Consider the following 20,251-nt stretch of genomic DNA (forward strand, 5'->3'; position numbering starts at 1 on the left):
TTAATGTGTTGTTTCAGTTTTTGAATAATACTGGTTTAATGAATAGATTGTAGGATTAATATGTATATAGGATTATAGAGAGAGGTAGAAGATGCGGATGAAGTATAGTGTGAGACAGTGTAAGTAAATCTGGAGGTAAATAAGGTTGCGGATGGGAAGTGGGAGTTAAAGGGAAGTGGGGTGGAAGCTGGAGGAGCTGAACACGCAGCGCCAGTGGGTTTTATTTACTTTTATTTTTATTTATTATTTTTTTTTGGGGGGGGGGGGGGGTTGCTTAGAAATGTTAAGAGATAGGAATGTTTCTGATCTAAGCTACCGGATGATGGCAATAATGCACTGTTAAGTGCGGTTGCCAATAAAACGAAAGAAGAAGAAGAAGAAGAAGAAGGTATCGTGCTCTGTGTGCGTGCTTGCGTAACTTCCGGCTGTGGGCGGTGCTTCAGCAGCACGTGGGTGACGCGCTGCAAACATGGCGGATCAGAGAGAAGCATCTGTGGATCAAGAGAAGAAAAACACAAAAACAGTTGAAAAGGAGAATAACACACAGAAGACAGAAGAGAAAAATAACTCACTGACGCCAGAAGACGACAGCAACACGACAGACAACGAGACACAAGACGACACAAACACTGAAGAGACACACAAGAGCTTCAGAGATCTGGTGAGAAACACGCGTGATTCAGTTCACACCTCTAAGAGAAATGATTCATTAGACCGAATCTTTCACAAAGCGCGTTATTATTGCACTGATTTCGATATAATTCTGAATCAAACAGGCTTTTAACGCTAGAGTTATGTGTTATATCCATAGGTTATATCACTAATAAACGCGCGACTGCCCCCTGCAGGACAAACAGATAATAACTTCTCAATAACACACACACACACACACACACACACACTCTCTCCATGAGTGACAAGTAACTACACATTTCCATACCTAATCACGTGTAACTGTGTGTGTTTAGGGCGTCACTGAAGTACTCTGTGAAGCCTGCGATCTGCTGGGATGGAAGAAACCAACCAAGATCCAGATAGAAGCTATTCCTGTGGCTCTGGAGGGTGAGGAGCTCCTCTCACACACACAAACTAACAGACCTGACAGACACAGACACACACTCACACACTGTACACTATAACACACTTCACAAACACACACACACACATGTCTGGTCAGCTATCCTTGTGGGGACTCTCCATAGGTGTAATGGTTTTTATACTGTACAGACCGTATTTTCTATGTCCCTTCACCAACCCTACCCCTAAACCTAACCCTCACAGGAAACTTTCTGCATTTTTAGATTTTCAAGAAACTTCAGTCTGTGTAATTTATTAGCTTGTTTACCCGTGGGGACCTCAATTTAGGTCCCCACCGTGACACGAGTCCCCATGAGTCTGTGTGTATTCAGGTTTAAGTCCCCACCAGAATAGAAAAACAAGTACACACACACACACTGTATACTACAACACACACACTGTATACTATAACACACACACACACACACACACACTATGGCTGCGACGATGCGTCAACGTTATCGATTACGTCGACTACAAAAATACGTTGACGTGCGTGAAATGCGTCAACGCGTCACACTGTTTGTTTACATCTCGCGTAATGGCATACTGGGAATGGAGAAAGTTGCATTCTATCACAAAAACAGAGACCACTGTTATCAAAAGTATGGGAATACTTTAAACAGAGGACAAATAAAATGGCCCTTTGTTCCCTTTGTAAAACCGATATGGTGTACCCCGTCAGCACAACTGTGATGCGCGAGCACCTCAGAGGAACACATCCTGGCACTCTCCGGTGTTACGGTTTAACTGGTTACCCTGTGATCTGGTGACCAACTTCCTGCTTCAGGTCTCTGCTGCAGATGTGATGGAGCGACCGCAGCAGATTCGGCGATTCTAAAAGCACAAACTGATGTGATATTAAGTGTCTAATAAACGCAGACTTGCTCATTGCATGATTCTGATATTCTTGTAAAGATTACAAGTTATTGGTTTGATCACCCACAGCAGCTGAAGTAAGGATAAAATAAAAAATAAAGTAAGTTGCGTTAAAACGTGCCGCTTTCTCCTTCTTTCCAAAGCGCTCGGGCAGTTGCGCCCCTGGGATGTCTGCCGTGTGTGTGTGTGTGTGTGTGTGTGTGTGTGTGTGTTAATCTGTGTGTGTATCCGTGTGTGTGTGTTAATTTGTGTGTGTGTTGGGTTAATGTGTGTGTGTGTGTGTGTGTATGTGTGTGGGGGGGGGGGGGGGGTTAGTGTGTGTGTGTGTGTGTGTTGGGTTAGTGTGTGTGTGTGTGTGTGTGTGTGTGTGTGTGTGTGTGTGTGTGTGTGTGTGTGTGTTGGGTTAATCTGTGTGTGTGTTAAGGGCGTGACGTGATCGGTCTGGCGGAGACGGGCTCAGGGAAGACGGGAGCGTTTGCTCTTCCCATCCTGCAGTGTCTGCTGGCGTCTGCTCAGCGTCTGCACTCTCTCATCCTGACCCCCACCAGAGAGCTGGCCTTCCAGATCGCAGAGCAGTTCGACGCGCTGGGCTCCAGCATCGGCGTCAAGACCGGTGAGCATCTCACACACTTTCTCACTCACTCACTCAAACTCACTCACTCACTCACTCACTCACACACTCACTCGCTCAAACACACTCACTCACTCAAACACTCACTCACACACTCACTCACTCAAACACTCACTCACACACTCACTCACTCAAACTCACTCACTCACTCACTCAAACTCACTCACTCACTCACTCAAACACTCACTCACTCAAACACTCACTCACACACTCACTCACACATTGACTCACTCACACACATTCACTAACTCACTCAAACACACTCGCTCGCTCACTCACTCGCTCAAACACACTCACTCACACACACACATTCACTCACTCAAACACACATTCACTCACTCACTCAAACACACATTCACTCACTCACTCAAACACACTCACTCACACATTCACTCACTCAAACACACATTCACTCACTCACTCAAACACACTCACTCACACATTCACTCACTCACTCAAACACACATTCACTCACTCACTCAAACACACTCACTCACACACTCGCTCACTCACACATTCACTAACTCACTCGCTCACTCACACATTCACTAACTCACTCACTCACTCACACATTCACTAACTCACTCACTCACTCACACATTCACTCACTCACACATTCACTCACTCACTCACTCACTCTCTCACTCAAACACACTCGCTCAAACACTCACTCACTCACTCACTCACTCACTCAAACACGCACTCACTCACACACACATTCACTCGCTCACTCACACTCACTCACACATTCACTTGCTCACTCACTCAAACTCACACATTCGCTCGCTCACTCACTCGCTCAAACACACTCACTCACACATTCACTCACTCACACATTCATTCACTCCCTCAAACACACTCACTCACACATTCATTCACTCACTCATACACTCACTCACACATTCACTCACTCACTCACACATTCACTCGCTCACTCACACACACATTCACCTACTCAAACTCTCTCACTCACTCACTCACACATTCACTCACTCACTCACTCACACATTCACTCACTCACACATTCACTCTCACACTCAAACTCACTCACTCACACGCTCGCTCACTCACTCACACACTAACTCACTCACTCGCTCAAACACTCACTCACACACACACACATTCACTCACTCACTCAAACACTCTCACTCACACACTAACTCACTCACTCGCTCAAACACTCACACATTCACTCACTCACTCGCTCAAACACACTCACTCAATCACTCACACATTCACACACTCAAACACACACTCACCTGCTCACTCACATTCACTCACTCACTCACTCAAACACACTCGCTCACTCACTCACTCACACATTCACTCACTCGCTCGCTCACGCACACATTCACTCACTCACACCCACATTCACTCACTCACTCAAACACACTCACTCAAACACATTCACTCACTCACTCAAACACACTAACTCACTCACTCGCTCACTCACTCACACTAACTCACTCACTCACACATTCACTCACTTAATCAAACTCCCTCACTCAAACTCACTCACTCACACACTAACTCACTCACTCACTCAAACTCTAGCTCACTCACTCACACATTCACTCACTCACTCACTCACACACACACACACACTCCATCTATCAGCCTCTGCAGGTTTAAACCATCTGTGACAGCATGAATGTTCAGTGCAGGCGGGTCATGTGACCAGATCACAGTCTGTGTGTATCACACACAGTTGAAGTCAAAAGTTTACACACACACACACCGCTCACTGATGCCCCAGAAGGAAACAGCATGCATTAAGAGCCAGGGCTGAAAAGGGGATGTACACTTTTGAACAGGGACATTTTTATAAGCTCAACTCTTATTTTTCCTTGTGGACTATATGTAAACATCTCTTATGTGAAATATCTTCTTCAGGTCAGTACTAAATAAACAACAACATGCATTTTGTTAGTAAAAGCAGACAGTGATTGGGTTCAGTGGTGTTGTGACTCACATCAGCGCCCGTGTGTGTGTGTTTGTGTGTGTGTGTGTGTGTGTTCCAGCTGTGGTCGTGGGGGGGATCGATATGATGTCTCAGGCTCTGGTTCTGGCTAAGAAGCCTCACGTGGTGATCGGTAAGAGCTTCTCTTCTCATCTCATCACTCTTCAGTGGAGAACCGACTCATTACGGTGTCTCTGTCGAATGTCGTCGTGCTGTGATTTGATTCAGATTGTGATTCGTTCTCTGTGACTCTCAGCGACTCCAGGGCGTTTGATCGATCACCTGGAAAACACCAAAGGATTCAACCTGCGAGCGCTCAAGTATCTGGTGATGGACGAAGCTGACCGCATTCTCAACATGGACTTTGAATCTGAGGTACAAACACACACTGCTCTCAGTAACGAGGGGAACGATCAGCGTTTGACCAGCTGTGATGAATATGGTTCACCATTTGTGCGGCTTATTGATCAATCAGTGGCTCTTTCTGCACACTGTATGTTGGTCCCGGACCATTGCTGGAGTGCCTTCTGTGTGAACACAAACACGTCCTGGGATTGATTCTGGGATTGATCCTGGGTTAGGGACCAAGTAACATTTCTGGGTTCAGTCCCAGAATGAGCTTTGTGTGAATCAAGGCCAGAACTAACGCCGTAAAGCGTGTGTTGTAGTGATGGTGCAGGTTTTGTGCGACTCTTTTACCGATTGTTTTGAAGGTAGATCAACATTCGCGATGGAAAAAATATGTGCAAACTGTAATGAAGCAGAGATTAGTTAATTCTTCATTATACTGAGTTTGGTAGCCAACCCTATCAATAAGTGTTTTAACTACAGAAAGGTGTCAATATAACAGCTTGTAAATATGTCATTAAACCCCGCATTTACGTGAGTCAGTAAGAGAACATGTGAGCTGTGACATTTTGGTATAATTTTTCATTCCGGGCCGATGTCAGTATTTACATTTAAAGCTGTTATTGGCCGATTCTGATATTGGTCAGATAATATCGTGCTTCTCTATTTGTAACTTATTTCTGTGATGCTCCGCTGTATTTTCAGCATCATTCCTCCAGTCTTCAGTGTCACATGATCTTCAGAAATCAGAATAATATGATGATTTACTGCTCAAGAAACATTTCTGATTATTATCAATGTTGAACACAGTTGTGCTTCACAATATTTCTGTGGAAACTGTGATACATTTTATTTTTCAGGATTCACAGATGAATAGAAAGTTCAAAAGAAAAGCATTTATTTGAAATAGAAATCTTTTGTTAAATTAAATCTTTACTGGCACATTTAATCCATTTAATGCATCATTGATTAACAAAAACATTAATGACTCGGTGACCCCAAACATGTAAATGGGTGTGTGCTTTGAGCTTCGTGAAGTCAGTACAGTATCTGAACTCTCTGTGTGTTTCAGGTGGATAAAATCCTGAAGGTTATTCCTCGTGACAGACGCACCTTCCTGTTTTCAGCAACCATGACTAAAAAGGTACAAACGCAGACTGTTTTGTTTATTTATTTTTATATAAAAATTATTGTTCCGGTCCTTGATTCTGACAAGTTGAGCCATGTTTCATAGTTCTTGTAAATGACTCTACATGCACCCTTCTTTACGTCCAGATCGTTGAGAAACAGAGTTGCAACACATTGATCTAGCCGTCACATCGTTCATGGAGCTCTCAATAGTTCCAAACAACTCTGTGCTGTCAAACTGTTTGAATGGGTGTAAGCAGGATAGACAGCAGTTTCACTATTTTGCAGGAAATTCTAGTGATTGTTAACACATCGGGTGCATTGATTGTATATTGGAACCACGCCAACTCTGTTTTACAATCGTATTTTATTCTGGGGAGTGATGAAGGGACAGCATTATTGTTTTTTTCTTATATGCTTATGTATATTACAATTAGTGTAGTACTTGGGGTAAAAATAGAGAAAATGTTTTTAATTTCCAGTGCAAAGAGCTAAATTAGAGGTGTTTGGTGGCCAGAAAAATAATATTCCTATGTAATGCCATTGTTTAACCACTAGATGACTCTAATGCCTCGTCTGGGGTAGACTCCGTGTCCGGTGTAGTCACAGCTTAAAGTCCGGGGTGGACTCACTGTCCGGTGGAGACTCAGTGTCCGGGGTGGAGTCTCAGTGTTCGGGGGGGAGACTCGGTGTCCGGGGGGGGGGGGGGGAGACTCGGTGTCCGGGGGGGGGGGGGAGACTCCGTGTCCGGGGGGGGGGGGGGGAGACTCGGTGTCCGGGGGGGGTGGAGTCTCCGTGTCCGGGGGGGAGACTCAGTGACTCGGCTGACAATATCACTTGCCAACATTCAGCACATTTTCCACTTGTTCTTAGAATCTCACATACAGTGTAACATGTAATAATTAAATAATTGACTAAAGAAATACGGTTATTTTATTTAGATATAATAAAAAAAAAATTCCATTGAAATTCAGTATTAGTTACTTCCATAAAAGTAGTTCGGCTGGGGAAAAAGTGAGTTTTTTTTTTATATATATATATAACTCCCATACCAGAGACCCTTGTTTTTCCCCAAGATGAGGCGGAAGTGCAGGTGTGATCACGCTTTTGTGTCAGTTGCACCAAGACTCTGGAATGATCTGTCCGTTTTTATTAGAATGGCTTCATCTCTGTCCATTTTTAAGTCTTAAGTAAAAATCTGTTTGTTAAGGCTTTTAATTCAGGTTGAAGCATTTTTGTTTCTTTTTGTCTTTGTTCTATATATTTTATATTGCTGAACGTTATGATGTTCTTTGTTTTACTGTTTTTATTTTTCATTATGTAATTGATGTTTTTAGCTAATCTGGTGTAAAGCACATTGGTATGTATGGTAGTAGTAAAAAGTGCTATATAAATAAAATTTCCAATGCCATTCTCTGTGTTTCAGGTGCAGAAGCTGCAACGTGCGGCTCTACAGGATCCTGTCAAATGCACAGTTTCCTCCAAATACGCCACCGTCGACAAGCTGCAGCAGTATTACATCTTCATCCCATCCAAGTACAAGGTTCTGTCTTTATTAAATGCTGACTCTGACCCTGAGGAGTGTGCTGTCAGTGAATGTGTGTGATTTGAGGTTGTGTTTGTTCACAGGACTGTTATCTGGTCTCTATACTGAATGAACTGGCTGGAAACTCTTTCATGGTCTTCTGTGGCACGTGTAATAATGCCCAGCGTGTGGCGCTCTTGCTCAGAAACCTGGGCATCACAGCCATCCCTCTACATGGACAGATGAGTCAGGTACAAACTCAGACCATCTGAATATTACTGGTTTAGGCTGCACAGATTCAAATCTTGGGATAAACCAAATGTTCTGCAACCAAAACTATTATGCCAAAAACAGCCAAGAGCTATATAAGTGAAAAAGATTGAATAAAATGTACTGAACAATGAGATTTGTGGTGACGCAGTGAAATAGCGAGAGGCACACACTCTTTATATCGCAGCAAACATATCTGATTTAAAACATTCCGTGAAGGATGCACAAATCATTACAAACAATCACAGCAAGAGACTGCAGCGAATCTATTTCATGAAAAGAGGAAGGGGTTACTGTAAGATGATTGAAATCACCAAATGGCCTTAAGCAAACAGTAATTCATCTGCAGAATAGTATGTTTTTTTAATACATGCATGAATTGCTTGTATTCTGACAGCACAAGCTCATTATCCAGGGTTTAAATTCTGCTCTGAAACAGTGTTAATCATCAGTTGCTCAGTAACATTTTATGAAGTTTAACAAGGCATGGATATAGCAATGTTATATGTGTGACAAACATCTTCCCAAATTCATAATGAGAATGTCCACTAGAAAGTAAAACAATATTTTACAATAGTTTCCACTTCAGCCAAGGATTTTCTTTTCGGTGCATCTCTATTGAGAACATGAGCTGAACATGATCCGGTTGTCTTCTGTAGAGCAGCTTCACTCCTGAATAGAAGCTCTTTCTGTCAGTGATTCTGCTGTTTTGATCTCTGTGAAGCTGCTTTGACTGATCTGATGTGGCTCTCGTGTTCAGAACAAGCGTTTTGAGCAAAGTATGTGAGTGGAGTGGAGCATTAACAACCATTAACCATTTCTCGCTTCTGCTCCACTCCGCGCTCACTGATATCAGAAACACTGTCTTCAGCAGAGCAGCTTCACTCCTGAACGCAAACTCTTTCTCTCAGTGATGTGCTGTTTTAATCTTGAGCTCTGTGAAGCTGCTTTGACTCAGACTGATCTGATGTGGCTCTTTGTGTTCAGAACAAGCGTCTCGGGGCTCTTAACAAGTTCAAGTCCAAGTCTCGCTCAGTCCTGCTGGCCACAGACGTGGCGTCTCGAGGCCTGGACATCCCACATGTGGACTGCGTCATCAACTTCGACATCCCCACACACTCCAAGGTGAACACACACACGCTTTACTCTGCTATGATAAAGTCAGATTCAAGCCTGAATGCATAGCAGCGGAACACTACACATCCCAAACACTTACAGAGTAGTTCATCTCTGAGTTTATCAGCTTGTTCTTTTGTCATGTGCTGCGAAACACACACATTGCATATTAACTTATGTTGTTATTATATGTAGGCATCATTGCTTTATCAAAGTGATTTCTCTCATCACATGGATAGTTTAAAACATCAACTTTTTATTACTCACATTCAGTGTTCTGCAATAGAACCGTCATGACAAAATTCGATTAAAGTATACCCTACCAGTCAAAGGTCTTTGAACAGTAAGATTTTTAATGATCTAACCCTGCTTTATGCTCTATGAATGGCACTGACTCACAGAATATTAGGAAGAAGTGAGAAAAGGAACCATCAATTCTGATTGATTAGTATGTTACATGTATCTACCAATCGCAGACATACTTTCAATAGTTCCTTTTCCCCATTTTGTCTTAAATGCGAGATTGAAACTGGTAGTCTGACTCCCTGTTTATGGTCATGCCCTTTGATACAGGATTACTAGTGTAAAATATTTAGAGAAATGCTAAAGATGTTGAGTTTGGATTTAGGTTTAAACCCTTCATCATTATTACTAGGATTGCCAGATAGTAAGGTAACCTCTCTGGCTAACAGAAGACTCTTTAATGTCATGACATTTTCACCGTGGAAAAACATTGTTTTGCAGTGAACCTCTGAAAAAGCCCCCTCTGCGAAGGGCAGGCAAAAAGTGTTAATGGAACAATTACCACTGGGTTACCTTATGTGTATAATTCATTCAAAGACAGACATTTTCTTCAAATTAGGGGAACTGTTTGTAAATTATTTGTCCCTGGGATTGAAAATATTATGCTGTTTGGATTACATGGATAAAAATTTCTGTACTACTTTATAATGAACACTTATAAGCAGTATGTTAAAATTTGGGCATTTGAGCAGGGATTTCCCCCCTACTTTTAGTTCTTATTTTTCTTAAGTTGATGGATGTTGTTGATGTCTTTGCCTATTGTGGCTTGCAGTTTGTAAAAAAAAAAAAAAAAATCTGTTCAATACTGCTATCACGTGATGGAAGAATAACTGACTCAGAGGCTCGATAGATGAACGAATTTCTCTTTTCTGTACAGACTGCATAGCATTTAATCTATGTCAAGTCATGGATGATTTCAGATGTTAAACAGTCTCCTCTTGATTGTGTTTATTACTGCCTGCCTGTTTGTTTAGTTCAGTGAAAATGCTGGGGTTAGACATGATTGTTGATGTGAATTCAACTTCATCTCTACAGCAGATGATGTTTTGTTGTGCTGACATGAATCTGTTTTCGCTCAGGACTACATCCATCGTGTGGGCCGCACCGCCAGAGCAGGGAGATCTGGGAAATCCATCACCTTCGTCACACAGTCAGTCTCACTTTTTCTGTCTCATGTGTGCGTTTAGTTTATGGTTACTCATAAGGGAATTAATGACACACTCTGCAGTCCTGCCAAGATTTTTAATTGTTCTCAACAGTGGAAGGCCAAGAGTAAATCATGCTTATGTATTTAGCAGACGCTTTTATCCATAAGGACTTACAGTGTATTCAGGCTAATATTTTTTGCCTAACATGTTCCCTGGGAATTGAACCCACAACCTTGTGCGCTGCTATCGCAATGCCCTTCCACTGAGCCACAGGAGCACACTTGATTAACTTTGTTGTTCTACATTTACAAAAGTCCCTGGAACACAATCAGTCATCAGGGTTAATTTTGTGAAATTGAGATTCATACATCATGATATAAATCAATCAATCACCTTTATTTATATAGTGCTTTAAACAAAATACATTGCGCCAAAGCACTGAACAACATTCATTTGGAAAACAGTGTCTCAATAATGCAAAATGATAGTTAAAGGCAGTTCATCATTGAATTCAGTGATGTCATCTCTGTTCAGTTGAAATAGTGTCTGTTTTAATTTGCAATCAAGTCAACGATATCGCTGTAGATGAAGTGACCCCAACTAAGCAAGCCAGAGGCGACAGCGGCAAGGAACCGAAACTCCATCGGTGACAGAATGGAGAAAAAAACCTTGGGAGAAACCAGGCTCAGTTGGGGGTCAGTTCTCCTCTGACCAGACGAAACCAGTAATTCAATTCCAGACTGCAGCAAAGTCAGATTGTGCAGAAGAATCATCTGTTTCCTGTGGTCTTGTCCTGGTGCTCCTCTGAGACAAGGTCTTTACAGGGGATCTGTATCTGGGCTCTAGTTGTCCTGGTCTCCGCTGTCTTTCAGGGATGTAGAGGTCCTTTCTAGGTGCTGATCCACCATCTGGTCTGGATACGTACAGGATCCGGGTGACTGCAGTGACCCTCTGATCTGGATACAGACTGGATCTGGTGGCAACGGTGACCTCGGAACAAGAGAGAAACAGACTAATATTAGCGTAGATGCCATTCTTCTAATGATGTAGAAAGTACGGTGTTATATGAAGTGTTCCGGTTCCAGTTTACCTAATTAATGCAGCCTAAAAATCCTTTAACGGATTTGGATATTAAAAGCATATTAGTATGTTATGTGTATGCCAGGTTAAAGAGATGGGTCTTTAATCTAGATTTAAACTGCAAGAGTGTGTCTGCCTCCCGAACAATGTTAGGTAGGTTATTCCAGACTTTAGGCGCCAAATAGGAAAAGGATCTGCCGCCCGCAGTTGATTTTAATATTCTAGGTATTATCAAATTGCCTGAGTTTTGAGAACGTAGCGGACGTAGAGGAGTATAATGTAAAAGGAGCTCATTCAAATACTGAGGTGCTAAACCATTCAGGGCTTTATAAGTAATAAGCAATATTTTAAAATCTATACGATGTTTGATAGGGAGCCAGTGCAGTGTGGACAGGACCGGGCTAATATGGTCATACTTCCTGGTTCTAGTAAGAACTCTTGCTGCTGCATTTTGGACTAGCTGTAGTTTGTTTACCAAGCGTGCAGAACAACCACCCAATAAAGCATTACAATAATCTAACCTTGAAGTCATAAATGCATGGATTAACATTTCTGCATTTGACATTGAGAGCATAGGCCGTAATTTAGATATATTTTTGAGATGGAAATTTTTTTTTTAGCAGTTTTACAAATGCTAGAAACGTGGCTTTCTAAGGAAAGATTATGATCAAATAGCACACCTAGGTTCCTAACTGATGACGAAGAATTGACAGAGCAACCATCAAGTCTTAGACAGTGTTCTAGGTTATTACAAGTAGAGTTTTTAGGCCCTATGATTAACACCTCTGTTTTTTCTGAATTTAGCAGTAAGAAATTACTCGTCATCCAATTTTTTATATCGACTATGCATTCCATTAGTTTTTCAAATTGGTGTGTTTCACCGGGCTGCGAGGAAATATAGAGCTGAGTATCATCAGCATAACAGTGAAAGCTAACACCATGTTTCCTGATGATATCTCCCAAGGGTAACATATAAAGCGTGAAGAGTAGCGGCCCTAGAATTTCAAATAATTGATGATAAATTATTATTATAAATTATTATTATTATAAATTATTATAAATTATAAATAATCTTTCCATTGATGTATGTTTTGTTAGGAGGATAATATTTGTCTGAGATACAATTATTTGAAAATCTGGAATCTGAGGGAGCGAAAAAATCTAAATATTGAGAAAATCATCTTTAAAGTTTTTAATAGTGCATATTACTGAACTATTAATTCAGTTGATATAGTTGTGGTAGGAAATTTACAAAATATCTCTATGGGACATGATATTTACCTAAAGCAACACTCCACTATTTTTACACACTATTTTTCCAACTCCCCCTAGAGTTAAACAGTTGGGTTTCACCATTTTCTAATCTCCAGGTCTGGCCGTATAACTTTTATCTTAGCTTAGCATAGATCATTGAATCTGATTAGACCGTTAGTATCTCGCTCAAAAATGACCAGTTTCTGTGTTTTTCCTATTTAAAACTTGACTCTTCTGTAGTTACATCGCGTACTAAGACAAACGTAATAATCTGTAATAATCAAGGAGCTCTCATTGTGTTTGTGCAGGTATGATGTGGAGCTGTTCCAGCGAATCGAAGCGCTGATTGGGAAGAAACTGCCGGCCTTCCCCACACAGGAAGAGGAAGTGATGATGCTGCTGGAGCGAGTTAGCGAAGCGCAGAGATTCGCTCGGATCGTACGTGCTCCTCCTGTGTTTGTGTGTGAGATCTCTGATGAATGTGAGTCTGATGAATGCATACCTGTCTGTTTCTGTCAGGAGATGAAGGAAAGTTCAGAGAAAAGGAAGCGGCCAAAAGCAGATGAGGACGCGGCTGACGATGGAGAACAGTCGAGCGGCGTGAGGAAGAAGATCAAGGGTGGCTCATTCAGAGGAAGAGCGAAGCGAGGACGCTGAGACTATGCTGGAGTCTGCTTTAGTACATCTAATAAATGCTGCATTTTTCCACACTACAGAGTCTTGCTTTTATTTTGGCTTTTTGACCACAAATAAGTCAAGTCAACTTTTATTTATCTAGTGCTGTCTTTCAGGGATGTAGAGGTCCTTTCTAGGTGCTGATCCACCATCTGGTCTGGATACGTACTGGATCTGGTGGCTACGGTGACCTCGGAACAAGAGAGAAACAGACTAATATTAGCGTAGATGCCATTCTTCTAATGATGTAGCAAGTACATCGGGTGTTATGTGAAGCGGTTCCGGTTCCGGTTTACCTAATTAATGCAGCCTAGAAATCCTTTAACGGATTTGGATATTAAAAGCATATTAGTATGTTATGTGTAAGCCAGGTTAAAGAGATGGGTCTTTAATCTAGATTTAAACTGCAAGAGTGTGTCTGCCTCCCGAACAATGTTAGGTAGGTTATTCCAGAGTTTAGGCGCCAAATAGGAAAAGGATCTGCCGCCCGCAGTTGATTTTGATATTCTAGGTATTATCAAATTGCCTGAGTTTTGAGAACGTAGCGGACGTAGAGGAGTATAATGTAAAAGGAGCTCATTCAAATACTGAGGTGTTAAACCATTCAGGGCTTTATAAGTAATAAGCAATATTTTAAAATCTATACGATGTTTGATAGGGAGCCAGTGCAGTGTTGACAGATTCCTTGCGAATAGAAAATGCGCAGAACACACATTTTGATGGGGATATGCCGAAACGCGTTTTCAAGACCAAATATTCGGGTTAGAAAAGGGGTACCCCAGGTATAATATCTATTAGTATAATTTTTAAAAAAACCGGGATATGAGCATATCCGGGGTTTTGCCGGTGTTTACATGACCGTGCGCGACCGGGTTATTGCTAATATCCCGGTTTTGTATCCCGGTACATGTAGCCAATAACCCGTTCAAAACCGGGATATTAGCAATAACCCGGTCGCGCACGGCCATGTAAACACCGGCAAAAACCCGGATATGCTCATATCCCGGTTTTTAAAAATCAGGAATATTGGCGACTGATTACACATTCCATGTATACAGGAGTAACTCTCTCTGCTCACGCATGTAAACGGGTTATCCCGAATGTTTCAGAAACCCAAATAGTGACCTTAACCCGACCATAACCCAAATTTTAACAGCATGTAAACGTAGTCAGTGATTCTACTCATTACTCTCTGTCAGGTGGACTATATTAGTAAACTCATGTAGGGAATAGTGAATGAGGGTGTAGGGTGTGATTTGAAACACAGCCGCCGAGTGTCGACTTTGAACGTTGTTAATTTACGATATATAGCAGCAGGCTACCTTCTCGAAAATGATGAATATTACCCAGAATGAAAAACAGTATATTACTGTCGAAATTTGGCCGTTTTTTAACAGCGATTTTTAACAGTGTAACTCTAAGGAGAGCAGTCTCAGTACTATGATACGGTCTAAATCCTGACTGGAAATCCTCACATATACCATTTTTCTCTAAGAAGAAATATAATTGTGAGGATACCACTTTTTCTAGTATCTTGGACAGAAAAGGGAGATTCGAGATTGGTCTATAATTAACAAGTTCTCTGGGGTCAAGTTGTGTTTTTTTTTATGAGAGGCTTAATAACAGCCAGTTTGAAGGTTTTGGGGACATATCCTAATGACAATGAGGAATTAATAATAGTCAGAAGAGGACCTATGACTTCTGGAAGCACCCCTTTTAGGAGCTTATATGGTATAGGGTCTAACATACATGTTGTTGGTTTAGATGATTTAACAAGTTTATACAATTCTTCCTCTCCTATAGTAGAGAATGAGTGGAACTGTTCCTCAGGGGGTCTATAGTGCACTGTCTGATGTGATACTGTAGCTGACGGCTGAATGGTTGCAATTTTATCTCTAATAGTATCGATTTTAGAAGTAAAGTAGTTCATAAAGTCATTACTGTTGTGGTGTTGGGAAATGTCAACACTTGTTGAGGCTTTATTTTTCGTTAATTTAGCCACTGTATTGAATAAATACCTGGGGTTATGTTTGTTTTCTTCTAAAAAAGAAGAAAAGTAATCAGATCTAGCAGTTTTTAATGCTTTTCTATAGAATATGCTACTTTCCCGCCAAGCAATACGAAATACCTCTAGTTTTGTTTTCCTCCAGCTGCGCTCCATTTTTTGGGCTGCTCTCTTTAGGGTGCGAGTATGCTCATTATACCATGGTGTCAAACTGTTTTCCTTAACCTTTCTTAAGCGTAAAGGAGCAACTGTATTTAAAGAGAGTCCATAGTTTCTGTTACATCATTAAGTTGTTCTGAGGTTTTGGATATGCTAAGGAATTTGGATACATCAGGAAGATAACTTAAAAAGCAGTCTTTTTTTTGTTATTTTGTTAATATATGTTAAAATGTGTAAGTCATAACATAATTTCATATATATATAATTAAATAACAAAAAAAAAATATTAAACTGTAACTATGCTTCCACTTTTCGAGCTTGCTGTTTGGTTTAAGAATAAACTGGCAATTTATCTTAGATATTTTTGCTGCATATGCTACAGAACAACAAATTCAAATATGCATAAATGGCTGTCAACAGCGTCGCTGAAAAGAACAAATGCAGATGGTTCTTCATCTATAAAGTAAGCCTGACACTGAAATACTCAAAATAAATCTAAAAGAAAATACAGTAGTGACTATCAAGCGCTAGGCTTCACGTGTGGGAGCAAAGAACAAGCAGCTACCGCTCTTTGTTGTTTGTTCAGAAGTCTTATCTAATTAAGCTTTGAAACCGAGCAAACTGAGATGGCACTTGGAGACTAAACACAGTTAATATGTGTCCAAGCTTATTGAGTTTTTATTAGAACAAGCTGAAAGAGTTTCAAAGCAGGAAAAAAACAAACAATTGAAACTGCATTCTCTGGCAACGACAACAGTAAAGGCGTGGAGGCATCTATTCGTGTAGCAAAGCTCATCGCAAAGGCTGGAAAACCTAACACAATTGGTGAAAATTTGATTTTACCTGCCGTGAAAGAAATGGTTGGTGTGGTGGCCGATAAAGCAAACATTTCCAACATCATTGCTTAAGTACGGTGTAACAGTCAACCTCTGTCACAGGATCTTTAAGGACTGGTGGGTGCTATTTTCTTCCTAGCCACTAGGAGGATGCCTGTGGGCACATGGTATGGGATAAAACAGGAAGCTTCAGAGTAAGTGCTAGGATCTGTTTGATGCTGCCTCATGGTTGTTTGCTAACTAGTTTTCCAATCCTGTTTGAGAAACTGATTGTTTTCTGTTCAGATGTAAAATTTAATTGTTTGTGTGAAATGTTTGGGAGAACGGATGGTGAATCTATTTAGTAATCGATGTGTTTCTTGTAGTGGATTGGTTTGGGGATGGAGCTATTGTTCCTCAGCTGTGGATGTAGCTATGTGTTTGAACCAAAAACCTTGCTTATACTAATGGAGCACTTATATGATTAGTTTGACGAGAGAAATAAAGACTTGCCAAACAACTAAGCATTGGACAACCTCTTCATAATGGCCCACCTTGGCACCTACAGATAAGACCCTTTCATTTTCTGAGCTATTGAGGCTTGTGGACCTCAGATGACTGTGTTGGACATTTCGATACATCCATATGTATATATAAGGCCATGACTGAAAATACTTAATTGATCGCTGTATAACCAGTGAATGTTTTGTGATATATTGGGTTTTGGTGGAAAAGGAATGAGTAAAACTTTGAATATATGAAGAAAGAAACACTTCCACAAATGAGTGCAATGTTTATTTTAGATCTTATTCCAACTGAGTTCAATTGAGTATTGCACACATGATTACCCCTCTTTTTATATAGCTGGGCTAGTGCAAATAAGCTGGGACAGTTATAGAATGGTGGCCAGTACGGGGAATGTTGTGTTGTAAATTAATGTGATGGGTTGATGTGAAGTGGTGTATGGTTTGAGGTTTACATTGGGTAACAGAAATGTTGATACCATCTCATGGAACAGAGGCTGAGTATGAACCCCCTTCAGATTTCACAGCTGGTCCATTTGTGACTAGAAGATATCCACCTCTCCTAAAATATCTTATAAACACTTTTAGTGAACTGTATCTGGATTCAGATAATGACGATGAATGTGGTGATCAACCGGCCATTCGTCTTCCTCCTCCTGATGATGGACTACCTGATTTATATACATGTGTAATTATGAACTGAACAAGTGAGTTACAAGTCTAGAGGGTGATGTAAAAAAATTGCCTGAAAGAGTTCGGTCTATGTTGCTCACAAGAGAAATTTAGCAAACAGTGTAAGTATTTGGAGGAAAAATTTAATTACAAAATTGAAAGGGAGTGTGGAAGAGTTAAGCAGAGCATGAAGTTAAGCATTCAGGATTTGGGAAAATCAATGGCCGATTGTCTGAAGAGAGGAGATGCTCAAATTGAGACCAAACTAAAAATGTATGCTCATGTTGTATCTACTCCAGTTTCTCACCCTTCAACTGGAGCAGATTACCATGGAAGATCTATCCAAATTACCAATATACCAAATAATTTTGCTGATGCAATCTATCGGCCACCTGTAAAAGCTGAATTTCCTCAATTTGATTCTGATGATCCTGTCTCTTTCATAGAACAATTTGAGTACTTTGCCATTAGACCCCTCAGTGATTTTGAAATTCTAGCCGCCCTTACCTCAGTACTAAAGGGTACGGCTAAAGAATGGTGGTTGGCAGAGAAAAGACATATGATTACCTGGGAACAATTCAAGCAAGAATTTTTGCATGCTTTTCTTACAGATGATTATGAAGCAGAGGTCACAAAACATCTTTTAGAAAGGAAACAGGGTTCAGGGGAATCCATTCGTGATTTTGCTTATCATTACCGGGCCCTTTGTCCAAGATGGAAGATTGAGATTATGGAGAGAAAGATTGTTCAGGCCATTTTGAGAAATTGTAACCCCAGACTTGCCAGTTTATTGATAGGAACTGTGAAGGAAGTGAGTGAGTTGGTGTGAACTGGAATGCAAATTGAGAGAGATTTTGAAGAAGGGAAACGGTATTGGAGCCAGGTTAATGTTGAAAACCAGAAAAGAATATCTCAGTGTGAACGAAATTTGCTTTCTAAATTAAATCTGTCATCAACTCGCCTTATACAACTTTTGAAAAGTGAATCTCATTTAAAGACCCTGACGTTACCCCTGTTGATCAGAGGAAGATACTTTCAAGCCCTGGTGGATACTGGAAGCTCACTAAATCTGATACAGGAGTCCTGTTGGAGGCATAACTAACAGGAACTTTTAAGTTAGGGTTCCTGTTGTCTGCACAAGTGATATAGGTCATACCAAGGTAGTCAAACATCACATCATTACCACCAATGACATACCTATTTGTAAGAGAGCTTACAGTGTGTCACAAGAAAAACAAGCCTTCATTGATCAGGAGAGTAAGTCGATAAGAAGATCATACGTCCTTCATTTTCTCCTTGGGCTGCTCCTTTAGTATAAGTCCCAAAGAAAGTGGGGGCAAAGATTTTGTTGATTTCAGAGGGCTCAATGCCAAGATGTATCTGGATGGGTACCCTATGCCTCAGATTCAGGATATCCTTGAGTCAGTGCATGGAGCGGAATGTTTTAGTACCCTCGATCATAAAAGTGGATATTGGCAGGTGGAAATGAACCTGGAAAGCATTCAAAAAAAGACATTTGTGACACAATCCAGACTATATTAATTTTTATGATTACCCTTCGGCCTTAAAAACGTAAAAAAATTGTAGTGTACTTGCAATCTTAGCAAGAGCATCCTATTCAGCTGAGAGAAGTGTTGCAGTGCTTGCACAAGGCAGGGTTAACTCTGCAAAAGTGCAACTTGATGCAGAAGTCATTGAAATTACTTGTACATGTGATTTCTGTTGAAGCAATAAAAGAAGACAATGTCAATGCTAATAGACATTTCCCTGTACCAAAGTCTCTGAAGGAAGTGCAAAGATTTCTGTGTATGGCAGGCTGGTTCCACAGATTTGTCCCAAATTTCTCCAAGAAGGTTGCACCATTGCATGCACTGAAAAAGAAAGGAGCTATTTTGATGTGGACAGAAGAATGTCAGAATTCCTTTGAGTTGATTAAGGGTGAGTTGCTTAGTGCACCGATGCAAGTGATTTTGGAGTCGGAGCTGTCCAGACTCAAGACATTGAGGTAGTGGAACATGTAGTGGCTTATACTTCACGTCTTTTAAAAGGAGCTGAAAAGTCATACACCGTGTCGTAAAAGGAGTGTTGTGCTGTGGTATGGGCAGTAGAAAAATAGAGGCCATACTTAGAGGGATGACCTTTGATGTGATCAGAGGTGGGTAGTAACGGGTTACATTTACTTCGTTACATTTACTTGAGTAATTTTTCGGGGTAACTAATACTTTTCGGAGTATATTTAAAGATGGGTACTTTATACTCTTACTTGAGTAAATTATTTGGGGAAAATCTGTACTTTTACTTCGTTACTGTGGGCGACGCCCCTCTCGTTACTTTATCTTAATGCAATAAATGTTATAAATGCTTCAGTTTATTCCAAACGGGCCGTCTACTTTTCTCTGGGCAATGAGCGATGCCCATTCGCGAATGATTCATTCTTTTGAGTCAATTCTGTTCAAAGGCTTGATCAAACCAGTTGGCAAACGAGTGAATTGGTTCATGAATCAGTTTGAATGAGTCGTTCAGTTCCCTGCCGCACGCGCTGAGTGTCTGAAGCGGTCCACGTTTAACATCAGCAGCGTTGAAAACGGGGCTTTGGAACTGCACTGAATTGAAAGCAAATCTGCAAAGGCTATTATTTGCTTGTGATGGAGATCCTTATTAGATGAACGCGTGTGCTGTCTA

General features: G+C 40.9%; 1 protein-coding gene across 1 annotated transcript; it reads left to right on the top strand.

Annotated features, from left to right (window-relative positions):
• The first annotated feature begins 407 nt into the window (after positions 1–407).
• ddx47 (DEAD (Asp-Glu-Ala-Asp) box polypeptide 47) lies at positions 408–13,432 on the top strand. Its single transcript, XM_052554054.1, has 12 exons — positions 408–661; positions 969–1,062; positions 2,381–2,569; positions 4,609–4,680; positions 4,804–4,922; positions 5,968–6,039; positions 7,450–7,566; positions 7,653–7,799; positions 8,806–8,943; positions 10,317–10,387; positions 13,028–13,157; positions 13,239–13,432. The coding sequence occupies exons 1-12, from the start codon at positions 470–472 to the stop codon at positions 13,374–13,376; spliced, it is 1,479 nt and encodes a 492-aa protein (XP_052410014.1). The 5' UTR covers positions 408–469; the 3' UTR covers positions 13,377–13,432.
• The last annotated feature ends 6,819 nt before the right edge of the window (positions 13,433–20,251 follow it).

Source organism: Carassius gibelio, chromosome A3 (assembly GCF_023724105.1).
Source record: "Carassius gibelio isolate Cgi1373 ecotype wild population from Czech Republic chromosome A3, carGib1.2-hapl.c, whole genome shotgun sequence".
NCBI lineage: Eukaryota > Metazoa > Chordata > Actinopteri > Cypriniformes > Cyprinidae > Carassius > Carassius gibelio.